The 21,550-nt window shown below is 54.1% G+C and overlaps 3 protein-coding genes across 20 annotated transcripts in view; 2 read left to right on the forward strand and 1 right to left on the reverse strand.

Moving 5' to 3' along the window:
- Ehbp1 (EH domain binding protein 1) overlaps window positions 1-10,467 on the forward strand; it is a 246,186-nt gene extending 235,719 nt beyond the window's left edge. For all 18 annotated transcript variants that reach the window (XM_060365165.1, XM_060365166.1, XM_060365175.1 and 15 more), the window contains 4 exons: window positions 1,212-1,311; window positions 2,808-2,881; window positions 9,117-9,231; window positions 9,443-10,467. In XM_060365165.1, coding sequence (XP_060221148.1) covers window positions 1,212-1,311; window positions 2,808-2,881; window positions 9,117-9,231; window positions 9,443-9,533 — 380 coding nt within the window. In that variant the 3' untranslated portion in view covers window positions 9,534-10,467. The remainder of the gene's footprint in view (window positions 1-1,211; window positions 1,312-2,807; window positions 2,882-9,116; window positions 9,232-9,442) is intronic.
- A 2,419-nt stretch (window positions 10,468-12,886) lies between these two features.
- Window positions 12,887-16,026, reverse strand: LOC110563193 (collagen alpha-1(I) chain-like). The gene is made up of 4 exons (XM_060365222.1): window positions 15,873-16,026; window positions 15,019-15,749; window positions 14,132-14,765; window positions 12,887-14,046 (listed from the first exon to the last, which is right to left on the reverse strand). The coding sequence occupies exons 1-4, from the start codon at window positions 16,024-16,026 to the stop codon at window positions 12,887-12,889; spliced, it is 2,679 nt and encodes an 892-aa protein (XP_060221205.1).
- Window positions 14,103-19,873, forward strand: Otx1 (orthodenticle homeobox 1). The gene is made up of 5 exons (XM_021660176.2): window positions 14,103-14,165; window positions 14,509-14,577; window positions 15,936-16,121; window positions 16,876-17,027; window positions 18,356-19,873. The coding sequence occupies exons 3-5, from the start codon at window positions 16,025-16,027 to the stop codon at window positions 19,175-19,177; spliced, it is 1,071 nt and encodes a 356-aa protein (XP_021515851.1). The 5' UTR covers window positions 14,103-14,165; window positions 14,509-14,577; window positions 15,936-16,024; the 3' UTR covers window positions 19,178-19,873.
- Window positions 19,874-21,550: the final 1,677 nt, after the last annotated feature.

Below are 21,550 nucleotides of genomic sequence, written 5' to 3' on the forward strand. Positions count from 1 at the left end.
TTGGGTTTTGTTTGTTTGCTTGCTTTTTATTTCGAAGACAGCGTTTCTCTGTGTAACAGCTCTGGCTGTCCTGTGGAACTCTCTTGTAGACCAGGGTGGCCTTGAACTCACAGAGATCTGCCTGCCTCTGCCTCCTGAGTGTTGGGATCACAGGCGTGCGCCACCATGCCCAGCAATGTCTTTAGTTTTTAAATCATACTGCCACATTTAAAAAGAACATGTACAGAGCAGTCTTAGCAGAGATATTTAACTCTTATTAGGCCTTTTTTTACCCTATGAATGCTGTGTGGCAACTGGACTGTTAATATTAAATAATGAGTTAGCAAAACAATAAAATAACCATAGTGTGAAACTGGGGGTGAAAGGGCTACAAGTTTGACTTGGTGTAATTTGAAAGGAGAGAAAGGGAACGTGCCCTCAGAAGCGTTTTTCTTCAGGTCAGCTGCGACATGCACAGTGCTGTTGTGTGACCAGCGTCGAGGGTGCGCTGTGATGTAGCCTCCTGTGTGGGAGCATGGCAGGCGTGCCTGACTGGGTGTGCAGGGCAGGACAATGTCTTTCTTGGAGTTCCCTTACAATCCAAGTGGCAGAGTGTCTCGTTGATGAAGTTTTTAAACATTCTATTCATTGCAGTAGTTTTTCCACAGAGAGCTTTCTTTTCTGTAGCCGCGTCGTTTACAGTGCTTTTAATAACTTGTAAGTAGTTTATCTTTTAGAGTCAATGAGTCCTAAGTGGTACACACATACGGTATTTGACTTTCCATGAGGAAAATGAGAATTAAGCTGTTAAAAGTAAAAGCTTTCACAGCATCTCTGGACTTCTCTGGTCTCCCTGCTAGCCTTACAATTCTCATAATAATCTTTTAATGTAAAAAAAAAAAAAAAAAAGAAATCATGGCCATATGTCTGTCGGCACCATGAGTTCCTCACTGAAACATAATAGTAAGTCGGCCTCTGGGGAGGATTTGAAAGGTGGAGCATTTTGTTTCCGGTACTTGGTGTTGGTATTCGAGACGGGTAAGTTCAGGGGGCTGGAATGCAGGCCGCAGGAGTACCAGCTCTGGAGAAAGGTTGGCTTCTGAGTTTCTGCTTACTGCTCTGTCTCAGGCCTTGACCTGAGTCTGTTAGCAGCACCCTGTATACATTGGGAGCACCTGAAATAGTTTTAAAGTGAACACTTGTGCTGAACTGTATTGGCTTGTGATCTGCAGGAAGGAACACTGAAGAAGAGGAGGCCATGATGCAGGAATGGTTCATGCTAGTTAATAAGAAAAACGCTTTGATAAGGAGAATGAACCAGCTGTCCCTCCTGTGAGTACCCGGCCTCACGCTGCCAGTCGTGCATTCTCTGTTACTGCCTTCTTTGGGTTTAATAGTTACTAAGCCTGACGTTTTTCCTTTCCATAAAAAAGCTAGTGTATAAAAATTTTCATCTGGACAGTAAGAATTTGCAAATGGACTGATAGAGACTGGGGGAAAGGTGGTTTTTAAAGTCAAGCAATAAGAACAATTTTGTGTATCAAGTACTTTTAAGGTTTTTTTTAATTATTGTGCGTGGGTGGGTGTGTTTGTGTGTATGTGTGAGTGTGGCTGTGTTTGTGTGTGTGTGTGAGTGTGGGTGTGTTTGTGCGTGTGTGCATGAATACTCTAACTACAGTGGGAGTGTGGAGACCAGAAGATAACCCACTTTTTGTGGGTTCTGGGGAACAAATTTAGGTCCTGAGGCTTCACGGCAAGGACCTGCAACACCATTTCCCCAGCCCCCAATTGTTGTGTTTAAGAACTAAATCCCTAGTGAGAAGAGGAACAGCTCCCAGTTGGGTTGCAGTAGAGCCCTCGAGGGAAGCAAAATTGAAGTTTGGTTTTTATATCTATTTTATTTATTTATTTTATGTATATGAACGCTCTATCTGCATTTATGCCTACACACCAGAAGAGGGTATTAAAGGGTATAGATGGTTGTGAGCCACCATGAGGCTGCTGGGAATTGACCTCAGGACCTCTGGAAGGGCAGATAATGCTCTTAACCACTGAGCCATCTCTCTAGCCCCTGAAGTTCGTTTTTAAAACTCTGTTAAAAAATAAAATTCTGTTAAAGACAAAGTACATTTATTTTCTATAGGTGGTGTTAATCCAAACTTTGGGATAAGGAGCTAATTACCTAACAACAGTGACCTTATTCCGAGAGCAGTGATTAAAGTTCAGTGGAGGCCAGGCCAGATACAAAATCTGAATCTTTAACATTTAGTTCACGATAGAAACTAATGCTCATTCCTATCCACTCACTAGCTGGCAGCGTTCCCATAGTATGCTAATATTATGAGCCATGTTAGCCATGTCTTTATGTGAATGTAAAACCCTAGTTTTATCATTTCTTCCTTGTCTGAACCTGGTAAAAAAAAAAAAAAAGGTTATGTTGAAAACTTTGACTTGTCTGCGTATTCAGCTCTCACATTTAATTCTTGTTTCCACATGAAGTTTTCAATAAGAGTATGTATTCTGAACTATGAATAACACTTTACAACAGCGCTTTATACCTGACACTGAATACAAGAAGGATTGAAGAGCAGGCTGCTTACCGTTAAGATATACCTCTGTGCCGTTCAGAATCCAGGGAAGAAAATAGCAACACTAGCAAGCGCTCAATGGAGGAAGGTTTTGGTTCTGTATATCCTTTCTTTAGAGTGGCTTAAAGTTAAATAGAAAAGTCCGTTATGACTCCTAAAATCAATGTAAACGAAAGGGTTTTTTAAGTGTTTAATGATTTAGTAATTAGCATATTGATGAACTTTTTACAACTTGCCTAGGGAAAAAGAACATGACTTAGAACGAAGGTATGAGCTGCTGAACCGGGAGCTACGGGCGATGCTAGCCATTGAAGGTAAGAGCTGAGGTGAGGGTGGACCACGCTAGCCATTGAAGGGAAGAGCTGAGGTGAGGGTGGACTGCGCTAGCCATTGAAGGGAAGGAGTGGGCTGAGGGCTGTGAGGTGTCAGGGGTCAATGGATTTAAAGTGCTATATACATCTCATTTGGCTAGGTCATTCTACTAAGCAACTCCAGGGATTACACATAAGCCTTGAAGACAGAAAACAGTATCCACAAACAAACTCATGAGGTTAACTTAGATAGCTAGTCATTGTGTTTACTGTTAACAGAATTTAACTTTTGAGTCAGTGAGAATAAATTTCTGTAAGAGATAAAAGATTATGAGCTAATTGATTTCTGGTGCATTTTTAAAGTCGTTTCCTTTGGGGAATTTCAGTGAAGATTCATTTTTTTTATTGTTTATCATTAGGATACTGTTGTTTTGTTTTGTTTTCTTTACTTTGTTTTTAGACAGCTTGGCCTATAGCCTGGCCTAGAACTCAGTAATGTAGCCCAGGGTGGCTGCCATTTCATGGAGGTCTGCCTGCTTCAGCCTCCCAGGTGCTGGGATTACAGGCATAAGCTACCACACCTGGCCTCCACTGTGCTTCTTAATATTTCACTCCTGTTAATAAAATATTTGGGCAATGATTGATGTAGGAGAAAATTAAATACTTGCACACTTTTTGTAAGTCATTGAGATGAATGGTATAGAAATCCTGTGCACAGTTCACAGTGTAAGTGAGCATCAGCTAGCGCAAGGTTAGCATTTCCCATCATTCTTTAAGTTCTGAAGTGTTTTATAATGCTCTTCTTATAGCGCCTAGTTAAAAATGCCTTATAGGTCAAAGATTTTTTTTTTTTTTTTTTTTTTTTTTTTTTTTTTTTTTTTTGCTTAAAAGCTAATCCTTTGGGCTCTGTAAAATAGATCTTTTGTCTAATCAATGTAAATTGATTTTCCTGTTCTATATTGACCTCTTAACCCATTGACTGTCCGTGGTAATTTCGTTTTCACCTGATAAGGTACCTGATCCATAAGTCAATTCTAATTAGTTCAGAAACTAGAAATTTAAGTTTGTAAGTGAAAGCCAAGTGAAGACTTATATTCTTAAAATATTTTAAAATATATTACTGTAAAATAAGCCCTATTTATCAATGACCTTGTATGTTATAGAAGCCTTACTTTAATTACTTTTATATCTATAATCTTACTTGATGCTATCACTGATAATATTTGTATATCTTCATTTAAAAACTTAATTTACTTTGCTTTTAAAGGCTTTTCCTAGCTAATTTTCTTCAGATAGCAAGCTGTATCAAATATTATTGATAACTATTAAATTTTTCAAAATTGTTTTTGGATTTTTGTGAAATCTGCCACTCTGATAAAAGCACAAGTGCACCAAATGTCGCTTCTCCTTTAGATGTAATGTCTCTAGTTACAGTGTGGTTTTTAAAGAGGCCAAAAGCTAGATAGTTGAGAAGTAGATGCAGCAGCTACTAGAGAAGCAGAATAATGTATAATGCATCTGTATATAATATATAACTCATTATACAGTGTATTCATTATACATTACACTCAATGTAAAGTAGTCTTAATTTGTTTTTATATCCATCTTCTTCTATATAGAAAGATAAATTGTCTCTAAAATACAGCTTTATACAGTATGATTGGCTTTTAGGGCAGAGAAGAAATACTGTTTTCATTCCCCCAAACCAGTATTATTACTAAATATGCATTTTATAACACCCTTACACATGGAAAATATCCCAGTTTCATTGGCCATCTGTATGTGTAGGCTTAGAATCCACCATTTTTTCTCCATGAAGTTCTTACACATTCAGAGGAGCAGTAAAAGCCATATTTTAAAAAACTTTAACTGCAACTATTAGTCTTTTGACTCTGTCCTTCCCATCCCCTCCCTCTTTTTTTCCTTTTGTCTCTGGGACGCAAGTATTTTAAATTGCATTGTCCTGTAGGTGACTTCATCAGATCTCTGTGTCAGTCTCCCATTGAGGGAAAGGTAGGAGGGAGTCTCGAGAAGAACAGCCTGTTGGTGACAAATAGACCCTGGGGGAGGTGTCTGTCACAGTATCTAGCAGGACACTAGCAGGGCTACCCTCAGCACGAACACACGTGTGCTTCAGCAGCCTTTTTCAGACCCCAGAGCAGAACACGTGGGCAGACAGCAATATCCTTGTATTGTTTCCCTTTAATTAAAAATGCACTCCTCTTCTTCCAGCATCTCCTCCTCAGCCATAGTTATAAACTACAACCTTCCCAAGTAACCTGTGCTCAAGGCATGCACCAGTAGAGAGCAGAAAAAAGCAGAAGCCATAGAACAGTGAAAGAAGCGTTCACAGTGTGGTGGGGAGAAAAGCTGATAATAGTGACTATATCCAACTCGTGCACTCTTCTGGGAACTCACAATCAGCCATAGCCGTCCTCTCCCGCTTTCCTGAGGTGGTGTCCCGGGTGCTGCTCTACTGAGCTCAGTCAGAAGACTCCCTCAAGCTAACAAACATCTTTCAGATACTTTTCTGTAGTTTTTGTAGTTGTTGTTGCAGATTATTTAATGCTCCTTCAGGAAAGACAAATTCATTTCTGCGGACATTGGGGTGGCTTTTTAGAGAGGGGCATGTTCATTTCTGCACAAGAAATAGATCTTCTCTAGAATTTGTACATCTTGATTTATTCTTGGCTTAGAGTTTGAAGTGGGTGCTCTTCTAAAGGATTTATGCATAGGTTCACTATTTTTGTAGTTATGGTTTATATGATAAGCTTTTTATATTTAAAATCAATATGTAATCCTGTGGAGGAGCTTATCCCCTAAAACCCCATTTGTAAATCTATTTTAGCTTTGTTACACAGCACAGCCACAGTCTTCCATGGATTGATTAGGCTCCACAGTAGAATCCTATCAATGGCCTGTTCTGATGATGAGGCAAACTCTTTCAGGATTGCTGGTTGACTGGAACTAAAGATAAGACTCGACTGCAACCCCCCAATGTGCTCTTTACAAAACTGGCGTTAATTTTCATCAAAGTGTCAGGCTTATTTAGAGTGGGAAGGCTGAGGGTTTTTACCAGAACTTTAGGCATTTCTGTTAAAGTGTTTATAGGCATTTCTCTTGCCTCTTTTTTTTCCACAATAATTATCACCTTCAGCAAATAAACTTAATCATGGCATGAATGATTAGCCCTATATATGAAAAAAGGGTTTTGTTTTTTGTTTGTTTGTTTGTTTTCAAATTAACAAACAGCTCAGTTGAAATGGCTATAACCAGAATCTCTTTATTTCAACATTTTGGCTCAAGTGCAGCATCAAAACTTAATCCTATTTGTTGTGAGAGGATATGGCTTCTGTGGCAGAAGCACCTGGAATCTTTAAATAACCAGAACCCACACTGTAGTATGTTCAAGCTGAAGTCAGTTCAACCAGCCGGTTAGCTGGTGAAGGGACCAGCCGGTCCCTTCACTCAGTCTGTTGCCAGGTGATTGATTCATAAACCTACATGTGACATGTCCAGGGGAAGCTGTTTAAAAGGACTTCGAAAACTTAAGCTTGAGCATGCCTGTTAATCTTGATCAATTTTGCATGTAATATTTTAAAGGATCAAAATAGTTTCCTAATTTCTCAATTAGCATTCAGATATATATATATGTTAGTATATAAGTGTGTGTGTGTGCATGTGTAATATAATTCATTGCTACCATGAGAAAGAAGATAGAAAATAAAAGTACTGGTTTGCTAAGATAAAGTCTATTTATTGCACATAGGTATTTGCTCTGTATTTAACTACTTATAAGATATCAAATGCAGCAATAACAGTTAACAGCAAAAATCCTCCAATTTTATTATAGTATTTTAAACTCTGATATCAGTTAAATTTGACTCAGTTAAAAATGTTAAAATGTATCTAAATATATTTTTAGTTTTAAATGTTTTTTCAATTATGGGAAATGTTATTGAGATAGGGAAAATTAGATTTAAAAATATTCAATATTTCGGGGATTACAGAACTTTGATTTGTTCATATTGTTAAAATTTAATTTTCCAATGTTAATGAAATCCTGGCATTTTGAATAATTAAAGCCTTTTTAAGTGGTCAATTTCAGAGGAATGTTTTAATAAGCATTATATATTTGTTGTTAAATGGTTTAAATTTTTAATTTACATTTTTTCTGTATGGTGGAGAAAATGTGCTTTCTGGTTGTAAACTTAACAAAATATCATAAAGCAAAGAATTACAAATCTTAAACCTGTAATTTTTATTCATCAAAACTACTAATTGAATAATTATAAATTTTAGTCATCATTCCAGGATCTTTTCTGAATTGTTATTTCAAGAACTGTTGTAGTTCTTGACATAAAATGAGACTAAAATTGTGTTAAGGATCCTTCCAGTCCTAAAGTCTGTTAAAACTCACTTGCTGTGGAGAGCAAGACAGACTTAAGAACAAGAACAGATTAGAAATATTTCCAGCATTCCTGTGTCCTTAGCCGCTTGGATCCAGAGAGTAAAACTGATAGGTTTTCCTTCTCTACGTTTCATTCATTGTTAAAATTCAAACACAGTTTTCCATAAGTTTCCTTCTTCCTCTCCATGCTGTGGAATAATTTACCCTGCAAATGAGAGCACAGCCATGATCAGTCATTGGGTAGACTTGTGTTTGTGATGTTTGTATGAGTGTGAATAATTAGTTAACATGGTGTGTTTGACAAATATATTTTTGTGTTTGAGCTAATGAAAGAAACAGTGATAGAGCTGAGCAAACTCCTCGCTTTTCCCAGCTTCACTAACCTTTATTGCATGGTGATGCGTCTAATTTTTAATTTGTAAATACAAAATAGCATTCCCTGTAGCACCATTTGCTTTCATAGAGCTGCTGAGCAGTTTGCTGTCTTGAATAAATTTTGCTTTGGGGGGGGGAGGGATTTGAACCAGCACATTCTTGTGTGGTTTGTGAAGATTCACATGGTAACCAGCATAAGCATTGTTAGGTTTATCTGAATAAGCACCAGCCCTGTGAGTTTTAACATGAGTGCCCAGGGCAATGGAGAGAGAAGAGAGAAACCCGAGGGACTGCACTTCTGGTTTTTGGAAAGTGTATTTGCTGGGGGAGGGGGCTGTAAGAGTCGGTGGCCAGGGTGTGCCCTCCCCCTCCTTAAAGCTGGCGTCCCGTTTCCCTCCAGGTCCTCATTTGTTCTGCTATCTCCTCATCATCTACTTCTTCTTTTCATTGTTTACCTTCCTAATGAGGGAGGCGGGGTAGACTGGGGCTTGATTGACAGCTACAAGCCCTTACAGTCTGGCCAGAGAGCAGTTGGCTTTGGTTTCAAAAGTGTTTTAAATGTTAGACTGTGGCCCTGTTTTTATCAAGTGAAACTGCTGCTCATCTTGAGGAAATTATCAAAGCTGAAAAGGTTAGGTTATGTATATCACTGGGTACTAAAACTGGCTTAAAAATGGCCACCCACCCATAGAAAAAGCACTGCCCAGCGCATATTCCGACCTTTAACATGGGAGTTTGAAAAAGAAATATGTGGGGTTTTTTTCCCCCTTGCAAAGTGCTTCGATTTGAAACCACCCAGCAAATGTCTCCAAAAGAAAACTGGCTGTGATGCGATCGAGAGCTGCAGTGTAATACTGCAGAGCAAATTTATTTTTTTACTTCAAAGAAAAATGCTAATTAGCCGATTCACTACTTTTAAAGTTATTGTGAAGCATATGGCGCCCAGTGTGAGATACATCCAACTGCTAAAATAGAGCGGGAGGAAATTAGCGAAGAATGGGCTGTTTGGGGTGAGAGTGGGGGTGGGGAGGAGAGCAGGTTCTCAGGCAGATTCCCCAGCCCTTTCACAAGGATTTTATCGCCCTTCCCTGCTTCCCCGCCTCCTCGTTTACCCACTCCCTCTGCCCCAAGCCCGGGCCCACCTCTTCTGGACTCCGCTCCCCTCCCCCACTCTGCCTGGATTCAGGTGCCTGCCTCCTCCTGGCCGCCGGCTCACACCTGGTTTCTAGCACCCCCAACCTGCCGCACCAATCTCCAATAAGTATTTACAAAGTAGGGTTTGAAGCGTGAACCCCCCACCTCCTCGGCCAAACTCCTCCTGCAAACACTAACTCGTGGCCCAGTTAACGCCGTTTGCTGAGATTTTAGGAAACTGGATTAGGCGGGAAGGGGAGGGCAGGTTCCGAGTGCTCGCGTCCCTGCGGGTGGTAACTGGCCTCCTGCCCCCTGCAGACTGGCAGAAGACCGAGGCCCAGAAGCGGAGGGAACAGCTCCTGCTGGACGAGCTGGTGGCCCTGGTGGACAAGCGAGACGCCCTTGTCAGGGACCTGGATGCCCAAGAGAAGCAGTGAGTAGGGGCGATGGGGTGTGGTCTCGGGGAAGGCACCCGCCAAGGGGACGAGGAGTTTATAGAAAGTTCATTTCGGGGACCCAAGAGAGGCTAATGCCTTTGTGCCCCGTTGACGCCTTGGGATTCAGATGGTTTGTGTGGGGATGAGGGGTGCAGCTCTCCTTCATGAGGAAAATAATTCTGTCTTTCCTGTTCGTCTAACTTCCAGGGCCGAAGAAGAAGATGAGCATTTGGAGCGAACTCTGGAGCAAAACAAAGGCAAGATGGCCAAGAAGGAGGAGAAGTGTGCTCTTCAGTAGCCTCAGGCCAGCTCTCTCCCAGCATTTTAGTCGCAGGTCCCCAGGCCTGAAACAGGCTGATTTAAAACTTTGTAACATTTTGTTTGACTGGATTGTACTGCTGGACCACCACCCTTTCCTCCTCTCCAGATAATACACAGAGCTCCACAGAGCTATAAGGACTCTTTGTGAGTTCATCATGAAATCAATTTTGAAATCATGTGAAGTAGATTTGCACAGACACCTTGTGGATGACTGGTAATGAAGATGCTCAAGAAGAAACTCCAGAAAAAAGGCTTCGCTCAGTATCTCCCTTCTGTTTGGATGGGATGGAAATCTGAAACATGTTTGTTATAGTATTGTTGGTAATAGCATAATGACAGTGGGTGGGGGGCAAAGGGGATAAGAAAATGTCATGAATGGTTTTTTCCAGTCCTGCCGTATGTAAGTGACGCTGTGACCTGAATCTCATAGTTAGATCATATTCTGTGTATTGACGAGCGTGTGTTCCATTTGCCAGCCGGGTTTTCTGCGGTTGTTCGCATTTCCCATAAAGACTGTAAAGTTCCTGTCTGCTCCCCTCAGAGGATGGGATGGCCTTTTAAGGTAGCCAGAGAAACCGTGTGGTTGAAGGGTGAGCTGTGGAGGACGGGTCTGATTGCCGTGCAGCAGTTTCCAAAGACAGTTGCACCATCTAAGGACCCGCCATCTTCTCTGAAGAAGTATTTATTACATCCTGCGTGGTTCCTACATTTTGTTGGGGCTCAACATTGGCTCAAGAAGGCTGTTACTATTTATTCTGTATTGATAAAAGTATGTCTTGGCACTAAGTAAATCTCCCGTTAAAATCTTCTCTAGCATAGCACCGTGTTTTGTGAAAATGGTTATGTTTATTTATTACAATACTGAGTCATATATAAATTTTCAATAAAAGCAGAAACTTTCTTACCTTAAACCCTGCTGCTATTTATTTCCTTGCAATGAAAAACTTGAGTGGAAGTTTGTGTATCCATAAGACTTTCCATGTGGAATCCAGCCCAGGACACTGGACTGTGTTTGTTTGGAGCTGACACCAGTCCAGAGGAGCTCTGCTCACAGAATGCAAATTGCAAAGTCATTAGTCACGTTCTTAGGGAGTGTACCCCAAGAACTACCCTGTCCTTTGGAGAAGGTCATCTCTGAAAGAGTCCAGGAAAAAAAAGCATGGTGAGGAATTTCCCGAGTCTTTTGTAGAACTGTGTCCCACCGTAACCGTAAAGTCTGTTGGTCCTGAAATGAACGGGAGAAGGCTAGGTTCGGGGGAGGAGTTGTGCACATATATGTGTTTGAGATGGAAGCAAGAGATTGTAACGATTTCTATTCCCCGGGGTAAAAATGGGCTCTTGTACAGAGAGAAGAGCTCGAGAGTCCGAACAGAGAGAGCTCCTTCAACAAGTCCGAAAACTTAGGAGAAACACTGGCTTTTCTTTCTTTCTCTGTCTGTCTCTGTCTCTCCTCTCTCGCTCGCTCTCTCTCTCCCCTCTGTCTCTCACACACACACACCTCTCACAGACGAACATCTAGGCACTCACTTCACTCCAAAAGTATGCTTCCATTTCCAATTATTTGTCTTTCAAAATGTTAAAAAAAAAAAAAAAAACAAAAAACAAAACTTGCCGCAATTACCTGATGGCAAAGAAAAACAATTATTTTTTTTCTTTTTCTTTCTGGTGAAAAGTTACTGGAACTAAGTGAAATCAGGTCTTTGTGCTCTTTAGGAGAGCAAGAGAACAGCAAGTGGCTGCTCTCTGGGGAAAATCCGGATTCCAATCCGCGCCAGGTAAACCAGGGCTCCGAAACCCGCGGCCGGGGCACCGCGGTTCGGGCGGACGGGAGAGCCGTCCCCGCTCGCGGGGCCTCTGCGGAAGGCGGCTTCCCTCCCCCAGGCCGCCCGGACCGCCGGGGTGACAAACTCCCCCGGCCCGAGGCGCGCCACGCCGGGGCCCCAGCTGCTGGGTCCGCGGCGCCCGGACGCCCCTCAGCGGCGGCGGACGGGGCCGGGCCGCAGCCGGGGAGTCGCGTCGGCGCCGCTCCGCGCGGTGCCCGGGCTCCCCGGGGGCCGCCACGGCCAGAGCCCCGAGAGCCCGCGCGGGGCGGCGAGGCCGTGGGTGCGGCCGCGGGGTGGGAGCGCCTCCCGGCGGGGTTCCGAGCCGGGCTCGCCCCGAGCGCGCAGCGGGCGCGAGGTCCCTCGGGTGCCGCGTCCCGGAGTGGGGCCTGCAGCGGGGGCGGCGTCCCCCAGCCCGGCCCCCACGCCGCCCCGGTGGGGACCCTCGGGGAGCCGCGGGCCGGGGTCCCCAGCCGGGACTCTGCGGGGCGAATCCCAGACTCTTCCCCTCCCCCAGCCTCCCCTCCCCCGTCTCCTTTCTCCCTAATCCCGAGGTTTTACTGGATGAGCTTTAAGGAAATTCGTCTCCAATTTGGGATTAGATAAATACTCCGGTGGCGGGGAGGTGGGGGTCGGTCCTTGCCACTCGATACCTCCGCTTCCCGAGAAAGGAGGCGACGGCACCGGGAGCCGCCGCGGCCGCTCGGAGCGGTGGGCCCGGGGGACCTCCCGGCGCATTCCAACGCGTGCAGCCGCCCACCGCGCCCGGCCGAGCCACGCGAGGCGCCCTGGCTGCCGGGGAAGCGGGGAGGCCGGGGCGCGGGGAGTGGAGGCCGGGGCGCGGGGAGGGAGGCCGGGGCGCGCGCCCAGGCCCCGCAGGGCCAGCCCGGGCTGGACTTTTTCCGCGCCCGCCAAACTAGTGCGCCCTGGCCGCGCGCGCCCGGAGCGGAGGGCCAGGGAGTGTTTCGTTCCTTGAGACCCCGGCACGGCCCGGGGCCGCTCCTGCCGGGGACCCGGAGCCCGAGGTGTGCTCGCGCGGGCCGGCGCCGCGTCTTCTCCGCCCGCGGGCTCCCCTCTCCCTTTCGGTTCCCCCCTCTCCTCGCCCTCTTTTTATCCCGCTTTCTCTTTCTCCCGCTTTTGTGAATGGGCCGCGGGGTCTTTGTTCTGGGGAGAAGCGCCCGTGTCGCTGACTTTTGTGAACCAGAGAAGGGTCTTGTAAAACCTCCTTTTCTCCTCCGCGGTCCCCGCTCACACCCCTCCTCCCCAGCCCCTTTGATTAGATGTTCCCTCATCGTTCAAAAAAAAAAAAATGTAATTTCGTTAGTCTGGCGGCCACTTTCTTTGAACATTAGCTCGCTTTCAGCTCCAACTTCAATTAGAAGGAGTTGATTTTGAGAGATCAACAAAAGGACCGACCAAAGCCTTATTAAAGGTCCTAAGAAGATCCCTGGGCCCTTTGAGGAGCAGTTAAGGAAACAGTGTGCCCTCCATCATATTCTGTTACCGTATTTTATTCGGGCTCCAAAGAAAAGTGTCGCCGGGGGGAGGGGAGCAGCACTTTGAAGAGCGGCCGCGGCCCCCTTCCCTCGGCGGGCTCCCCCTGCCCTCCCTCTGGCCGCCCCGCGCCCTGCTCCCGCCGGCGGCCGAGCTCCCGCGGGCACCGATGAGCCTCAAACTTTTCTCCCGCCTGTTGGGGTGAGGCGGGTGAAGTAGAGGAGAAGGGACTGGGAAGGGCACGGACGTGGTCCCCGCGAGGCAGTAAGAGGCGTCCCTGAAGGGACCGGCCTGGCTCGGGGCTGGGCCGGGAACGGTCCCCCCCCCCCCCCGCGTTGGCAGATCCCGGCAGGTAGACGTCCCCAGCGGGTCCCTCGGCGGGGACTGGGGTGTGCCGGTGCGAACTAGCCGGGAGCGGCTTCGAGGAGGCCTCGCTCGTTAGCCTGGGAACGGGAGGCGAGGGGCCGGGTCTGTGGCCACACTTCCCACCCCACCGTTCCTGGGAGGCGAGGGCCGGAGCGCGCACAAACCGAGTGTGAGCGACAAAGTTTCCCCAGAGCCGAACGGCTGGGGTTGGGGTGAGCGCGCGTAAACGGAGCCTGAGCCCCCCACGGCCCCGAAGGAGCTCGGGCTGGCGCACACCTCTGGCGGGGCCTGGGGGCCCCGGGGGCGCCGAGCACTCCCCGGCCGGGCTCCCCGGGCACGGAGGGTCCACGCCCGGGAGCCCGCGGGCCGGGGGCGCGGGGAGGCAGCGCCGGGGCCTGGGGCGCAGCGAGGACCGCCAGGGGCCGGCGCGCCCGGGGCCCGGAGCCTCGCGCCCACACCCCGGCGGCGCGCGCCCCAGCCACAACCGGCCGCCCGGCTCCCCCGCGCCACTCCCCGGAGCGCGGCCGGGGCGCGGCGAGGGCGGGGGCCCCCTCGGCCCGGGGCCCCTCGGCGCCCGCCACTCCCGCGCGCGCCGTCGCCCTCCTCGGCTCGCTCTGAGCGGACTCGGCCGCTGGAGCCCCAGAGTTAGCGCGCGGCCGGGGCGGGGCCGGCGCGCGGGGAGGGAGGGCGCGAGGGAGGGGGCGCGGGCCGGGGGAGGCGGGGGCGCGCGGAGGTAACCCCGGCTCGCGCTGCCATTGCCCGGCGCGCTGTCACTCAGGCCGCGCCGGGTCCCCGATTGGCGGCCCGGGCCTGTTACGCACTCGCCTCGCGTTCACATACCCGGGGAGGGCAGTAGAAAGGTGATCAATCTTCATCAGGCTACATTTCCAATCACCTAAACAGCCGGGCGAGGCGAGCGCGCCGACAAGGTAAATCGCTTGATTTATTCGCTCGCCGGGAAGCCGCGCGGGGCTCCCCAGTCCCCGCCGCCTCCGGGGTGCACCGGGGAGTGCAGCGAGCCCTCTCCCAACTCCGTCCCTCGACCCCCACCCCACCCCAAGCCCCCCAAGTCCCGGGCGAGGCCAAGGTCTCGGGAGGAGATGCACGGGGGACTTTGCAAACAAAGTATTCGTGCAATGAAGGGAGACCCGGAGGAGCAACGCGCCGAGCTCCTGGGAAGAGCTGGAGACGGGAAGAGGGGAGTTGGGGCAAGGGGGACCCGGGGTCCCGGGCCCTCCGCCGGGGTAACCCCTGCGCGGCTCTGTCTTACAGGTTGGCCGCCGCGGAGGGTGTTTTGAGGGCGCGAGGTAGATGGTGAAGCAGCCCAGCGGCGGAGGGCAGGTAAGGAGGGAGCCGCCCGGGTCGGGGCTAGCTGCCCTCGCCGCTCCTTTCCCCTCTCCACCCCCGCTCCCCGGGTCCCGGGCAGGTGGGCGGGGCTGGGGTGCGGGCCGTGCGCCCCGGGCTGCCGGGGGGGGGGGGGGGACCCCGGGGCCGCGCTCTCTCCCCCGCCTCCTCCGAAGCTGCGGGCGCTAAGTTGGAGGAAAGTCTTAGGAGGCTCGCCCTGGGGGACGCGCGGCGGCTGGAGGCCTGGGCCCTCCCTCGCGGCCCCTCCGCCCCCCCCTCCCCCGCCTCCCCCAGCCCAGGCCGCGGGGCCCGGGACCGCAGCGCGGATGGGGTTGGGGTGGGAAGCTGCAGTCCTGCCTCCCGTCCCCCTGGTTGTCCTCCCCTTGGCGCCTGGCAGAGCGGGGGGCAGCCGCAGCCCCCCTCCTGCCTCGGCCCTACCTGTAGACCCCTTTCTTGGCTGGAGGAGCCACGGGCTCCCGGCTCGGCTGTGCTTGAGCCCAGCAACTCGAGGCCTAGTCCCGCACCCTCCGCCGGGTTCGGAGTAGACGGCCGGGGGCGCGCCACTCGGTGTGCTCGGGGACCCGAGACCCCCGGCGGTCGGTCACCTCCACCGAGCCCTGGTGGGACTCCGCGGGGAGAAGGCCCGGCCCGGGCGGGCACAGGAGGGAGGGCGGCCGCCTCTGGGGCACCCCTGACCTTGGGCGGCGTCTTGCAACTGCTGTGGCGTCTTCTTGCCCGCCTCACCCGGGCCTGGGCCGCCTCTGCCCTCGAGGGGCGGTGGGATCCCGATTCAGCCAGCTCTGGGCGTCGGGGTCCCGAGAGGTCAGCCTGGAGGGTGGCTGCGGGCTCTGGAGCCGGGGCCAGCCCTGGCCATCTTGGCAGGGACGACGCGCCCTGAGCTCGGGGCCCGAGCTGCCTCACCTTGGGCCTCCGGCGTGGCCTGCCGGGCGTCCCTCTCGCAGAACATCTGCAACTGAAGGAAGCAGGCCGGTAGGCCCTGCGCGGCCCGCCCTCCCGGCGCCAGAGGAACGTTCGCCCGAGCAAACTGCTCCGGCCCGGCCGCGCTGCAGACCGTGGCCGCGCTTGGGACTGTGCGCCCTCGAGGCCCGCTCTGCTCCCAGCCTGGCCCGCCTCAACTTCCCTTCCCCGCCGACACTCGAGGGCTGTCTCTGGAGAGGCGAGGTGGCGAGTTTACTTTCCTGAGAGGCTGTGTGAGCTGCGCGGACCCTGGGAGAGCTCTCTCGGGCGCCTGCTGTGCCGTCCCACCCAGCGCCCCTCACCCCTTCAGGGACGGCAGGCGGGAAGCCGAGGCGACTGGGCGTGCAGCACGCTCCGTGTGTCTGCTGTCTCCGCAGGCCAGGCCCCCAGGAGCCACAGCGTGAAGGACTTCGCGGCGGGAGCCCTGACCTGCTCCGGCCTCAGGCGCCTCCGCCCGGCTGTTAGCATGATGTCTTACCTCAAACAACCCCCGTACGGCATGAACGGGCTGGGCCTGGCCGGCCCCGCCATGGACCTCCTGCACCCCTCCGTGGGCTACCCTGGTGAGCAGTGGGCCCCCGCCCCGCCCGAGCCTCCGCAGACACCGGGGGATCCGGGCCGAGGGCCGTGGCCGCCTGTTGCCTGGCCGGCTCCCAGGGCTGAGCCCAGGCCCGCCTCGGCGGCGTGGGGGCCGCAACGACTTTGGCGGCCGCGGTGCCCGCCCGCAGCCCGGCTCCTGTCGCGGCCCCCGCCCGGGGAGCGAGCCCGGCCACCGACGCACCCTCCGGCTCCCTTTCCTTCTTCTCCTCTCTCTAAACGACCCCTCCCGGGCCCAGCACTCCGCGCGGCGTCTGCGCCCTCCGCAGGCCCTGACCTAAACGGCCAGGCTTTCCTCCCGCCCTGCCCCGCCAGAGCCGCGGCCCACCCGCTCTCCCGGGCGCTGGACGCCCAGCCCACCCCCGGGTTTCCTCTGGGCCCTGCTCGCGCCCTTGAGTTCACTCGCCTGGGAGTGCTCCCAGGTCCGGTTCCTGCCCACCTCCGTTCTAACTACCTCAGCTAGCAAGCCTGTGGGCCTGGGAGCCGGGCGGGGAGGCCTTGTTCGTCTCCGCGAGGCCCGAGGCTGCAGGCCTGCTGTTCGGAGCTGGGGCCCGGAGTGAGCGCCCCGCCCTGTCCCACCTGTGGCCAGGGGCGGCTGCGGTGGCCTGGGCCTTGTGGTCACGCGAGGTTGTGGACCCCCCGGGGGACCTGCGTGAGGCCCCAGCGCCAGTCCTCGAGGCCCGCCCGGCCCCAGGTGGACCTGACTCCGTGTCCCCGCAGCCACCCCGCGGAAGCAGCGACGGGAGCGCACCACCTTCACGCGCTCACAGCTGGACGTGCTCGAGGCGCTGTTCGCCAAGACTCGCTACCCCGACATCTTCATGCGCGAGGAGGTGGCGCTCAAGATCAACCTGCCGGAGTCCAGAGTCCAGGTGCGCGCTCCGGGGCCGGGGCTGGGCCGGGGGCCGGGCCGGGGGCAGGGCCGGGGGCAGGGCCGGGGCGCCGATCTGGCCCGGCGGCCTGGCATCGGGCCGCTCACCGACTGGACAAGCCCCTCTCCAACTCCCCCTAGTGCTGGCGCCAGTCAGGTAACGGCCAGCCGGTACTCTTAGGGCCCAGCATCCATCTTTGTCACCAGGGCGCTTTCAATATTGAAAGTCGGGCTTTTTGTTTGTTTTGTTTTTTTGGTTTGGGGCATCAATCCGTGTTCCCGGATGTAGCTTTCTCTGAGGGTTCGATAATGGTCCTGCTTCTTTGGCTACTACAGAACTTAGCAGTTCCCCACTGAGGCCTCAGCTCTGCGTCGGCCCTTGTCTTTCGCACCCTTGCCCTGAGTCCCGGGGATTCTAAAAGTACAAGATGGAACTTGGCTGCGTCCTAGTGCTTCCTGCCTGGGAGCACGCTCCGCGGGGCCTCTGCTTAGGCGCTTCCTGCAAGCCGAGTGGACGCCCAGTGCCAATCCAGATGCTGGCTTTACCGTTTCTGAGTCGAAACGGTCCAGAAAATAGAGTTCCGAGTTAGTGCAGCTCTTCCTCCCGGGTCTTTTGTGTCGCCTCCTTCCCGAAGGCCCGAGAAGGGACGGGGAAAGCAAGGTCCTGCGCCCGAGCCCCCTCCAAAAGGAGTAGGGATTTATGACTTGCCGGCCCATGGTACCCCACCTGGAGCCAAAAGGCCCAAGGAAATCTCGCCCAGGCTTCCTGCTCGGGGAAACCCCAGTTCTAGAGCGCTCTCCGGTCAGCCTCCCGCCTTGCTTCTGTTCGCACCCAAACATTTGCCCTGCCCAACCCCAGTCTCCAGGAGCCGACTTGGTGAAAGCCCTCGGGCCCCGGGCCTGGTGACTGCCCTGCACCACGCTGTTGTGTGCCCGTCCGCTGTTTCCTGAGCTCTGTTCTTGGAAAGCAGGGCCTCCAAACTAAAACGGGGCTGCGGGGAAGCAGCCCGCCGCGGCAGCTTAGAGATGGCTGGACTTCTGGCTGGACGGACGCAAACGTTCCGCCCTCGGGCAGCGTTGGCTGGGCTTGGGGAGGTGCGCATCCCTCCCGCGGAGGAGGCTGACGGGGGCTTTGCGCAGCAGGGGGGAGGGCGCCGGCGCAGGGGACCAGCACGTGCGGGGGAGGGGACAGGGCCCGGCAGGGCCGCGGCCTGGGAGGGGAGGAGGCTGGGAGTGAGCGGTCCCGAGCTCCCGGGCGGGGTGTGCGGCCGCGGGGCGGCGGCGCCGCGAGCCCGGCCCTGACCCCTCTGCCGCCCCCGCTCGCCGCAGGTCTGGTTCAAGAACCGCCGCGCCAAGTGCCGCCAGCAGCAGCAGAGCGGGAGCGGCGCGAAGAGCCGGCCGGTCAAGAAGAAGTCGTCCCCGGTGCGCGAGAGCTCAGGCTCCGAGAGCAGCGGCCAGTTCACGCCGCCCGCCGTGGCCAGCTCCGCGTCCTCGTCCAGCTCGGCGTCCAGCGCCTCGGCCAACCCGGCGGCGGCGGCGGCGGGCCTGGGCGGGAACCCGGTGGCCGCCGCGTCCTCTCTGAGCACACCTACCGCGTCGTCCATCTGGAGCCCGGCCTCCATCTCTCCCGGCTCGGCGCCCGCGTCTGTCTCGGTGCCAGAGCCCCTGGGCGCGCCGAGCAACGCCTCGTGCATGCAGCGCTCGGTGGCCGCGGGCGCCGCCTCCGCCGCGGCCTCCTACCCCATGTCCTACGGCCAGGGTGGAAGCTACGGCCAGGGCTACCCCGCGCCCTCCTCCTCCTACTTCGGCGGTGTGGACTGCAGCTCCTACCTGGCGCCCATGCACTCTCACCACCACCCGCACCAGCTTAGCCCCATGGCGCCCTCCTCCATGGCGGGCCACCACCACCACCACCCGCATGCACACCACCCGCTGAGCCAGTCCTCAGGCCACCACCACCACCATCACCACCACCACCACCACCAAGGTTACGGTGGCTCCGGGCTCGCCTTCAACTCTGCCGACTGCTTGGATTACAAGGAGCCTGCCGCTGCGGCTGCCGCTGCCTCCTCTGCCTGGAAACTCAACTTCAACTCTCCCGACTGTCTGGACTATAAGGACCAAGCCTCGTGGCGGTTCCAGGTCTTGTGAGCCCAGGAGTGAGGAAGTGGAGAAGAAACGCAACTACCTGCGCCCTCCGTGGTCCCCACCCTGTTGCTGCTGCTGCACCGCTCGCCTTTGCCTTGGCTTTTCCAAAACTCAATTTTCGCTCCCCCCAAAAGATGGTCACTGCCTGCACCGCCGCTCCCATCTCTGTGCCACTTGCTTGGGGGTGGAGGGTGCAGACCCCCCTCCCCGGAGGTGGGGCCCGGTGGTTCTACTTGGCCTCAGTTTCCTCCCAGGATAGCAGTGTGCTCTCCCTCTCGACTCCTGCGCCACCCCTTTCCAGTCTTTCTGGACAGCTCTTCCGCACCCGGAGCCTTGTGAGGCTCTCCCGCTCTGACCCTGTCTGTTTTGAGCTCAACAGTCTTATTTATTATTTCTGGACACTGAAGTCACTAACGGGCGTGTACCTACCGTTCGGAGCGCAATCCACACTCCTCCAAATCAAACCCACCGCTGTCCCTCCCAGCAGACTGTCGCCCCTCCAGCTGCCCTCCACCCAGCTCCCCGCTGCAGGCCAGAGCGGCCAGCGTTTCCACCCCCAGTGGCGAGCGCTGGGCCAGGCCTGCGGGAGGAGGGTGCCCTAGCCTTCTTCCCCGACCTGCGCTGGACTGATTCAAGCTTCCGCCTTGGCGGGAGTGCTGTACATAGTCGGGTCCGTTCCAGGGGCCACTTAAAAGTTTTTAGTTGCTGTTGGTTAAACTGAGCATCTCGTTTTAGCGTCCAAGAAACAGAACTTTAAAATATATACATCACATATATATATATATACACATATATATAACAAGAGCAAAAACTATTTCCCCTTTGTTCCCATCCCCCTCCTTCTCAAAGGATGCGGTTCTTATCTTTCAGTTGCCACGAAGCTGTTCTGCCCTCTTCTCACCTCCCTTTGTGTATTTATTAAAGAAACCCGCTTGGTTCCAGGACGCTGGGCGCTGGAGGATCGGAAGGGAAGGAACAGCTAAGGCAGGGTGCGGGGGTGGGGGACAGGCTGTGCAGGGCGGAGGACTGACCCTCCGCCAGTCTAAGCTCAGTATCAAAGCTGCGGAAAAGCAAACCCAGCCGAATCCCAGGTCCAATTCTCTCCGTGAGCGTCTCTCTTTAAACACCTCTGTCTGTTCAGTGAGTTTTTAGTGAACCTTCACTCCCCGAAATCTGCGGAGAGTGCCTGTGTATCTATCAGTTTTGGTTTTGGCCACTCGGTCCAGTAGGTGGGAAAGTAATTTGTAAATTTGATTTGTCCGATGTGAAGATCACAAATTACTTGTTGAGATGTGAGGCAGTCCGTCTCCTCTTCCTCTTTATCTACATTATTTCCCCAAAATAAAAGCAAATTAATGAATGGCTTGTCAGCGTTGCTCTTCTAATTCCAGCTTCGGGTCTCGGTCTCAGGGGATTAAGGGAGGAAGACTGTGTTAATAAGCCGCGTCTTAATGACCTGCGCGAAGCTGGAGGCTGAAGAATGAGGCGGGAAGTCATGGCAAGAGAGGTTCCCCCAAACGCTCTCCACGGGGGACATACTCCCATCAGCCCGGTGTCTCCCTCTCCAAGGTTTTGACCCCGCACCTTCCTGCCATCAAGGCCAGAGCCAGGTGTCAGGACTCAATTCCAGAAGCAGCCCCTTTCTCCTCAGAGGCAGGCGCCTGGCAGTGCTTTCTTCACCCTAATTGCCTGCTCCAAGGAGGAGAGGGGGAGGGGACGAGGGTCGGGAGGCGGGAAAGCGCGCCGCCGCGCCGCTCCGGGCCGAGCCGGGGACAAAATGACGCGGGAGGAGAGTGCCCTGCGCGGTGCTCGGCGGCGGGGCGCCCGGACTGCAGCCACGTGCCGGGAGTCGAGCTAGGCCGTCCGCACCGCCAACGGCCCGGCCGGTAAACCGGCGTCCGTCAGGCCCCGTTGAGGCGGACCAACACACTGCAGCCGACGCCAGGGCCGCCCCTCGGGGAGAGGGCTGCGGGCCCGCGGCCGGCACGGCGGCTGCTCCCTCCGGTCCGTGGACGGACGCCGACCTTGTGGGTGTCGCCCTCCCCGGCCCGCAGGCGGCCCAGCCGGGCGGGGACGTCCGAAGGCCGTCGGCGGCCCGCGCGAACGCGGGGCCCGGAGCCGTCCAGGCCGACGGGCCCGACAGCCGCCCAGTGTGAGGCCAAGAGGGCGCGCCCGGCCCTCGGGCGGGAGGAGAGGAGGCAACAACGAAAAGTCGCCCGCGGAGGCAGCGGCAGCCGCGACCCCCGGGCCAGGGAGCCGCGCGGGGCCGAGGGTCGCGCCCGCGGGGCTGCGCGGGGAAGGCCTTCCGGGCCGCGGCCTGGCCGGGCTGAGGCGCGTGCGCCGTGGCCCCCGGCCCGCGGGTCGCGCACCTTCGCG

The sequence above is a fragment of the Meriones unguiculatus genome, chromosome 12, assembly GCF_030254825.1.
Source record: "Meriones unguiculatus strain TT.TT164.6M chromosome 12, Bangor_MerUng_6.1, whole genome shotgun sequence".
NCBI lineage: Eukaryota > Metazoa > Chordata > Mammalia > Rodentia > Muridae > Meriones > Meriones unguiculatus.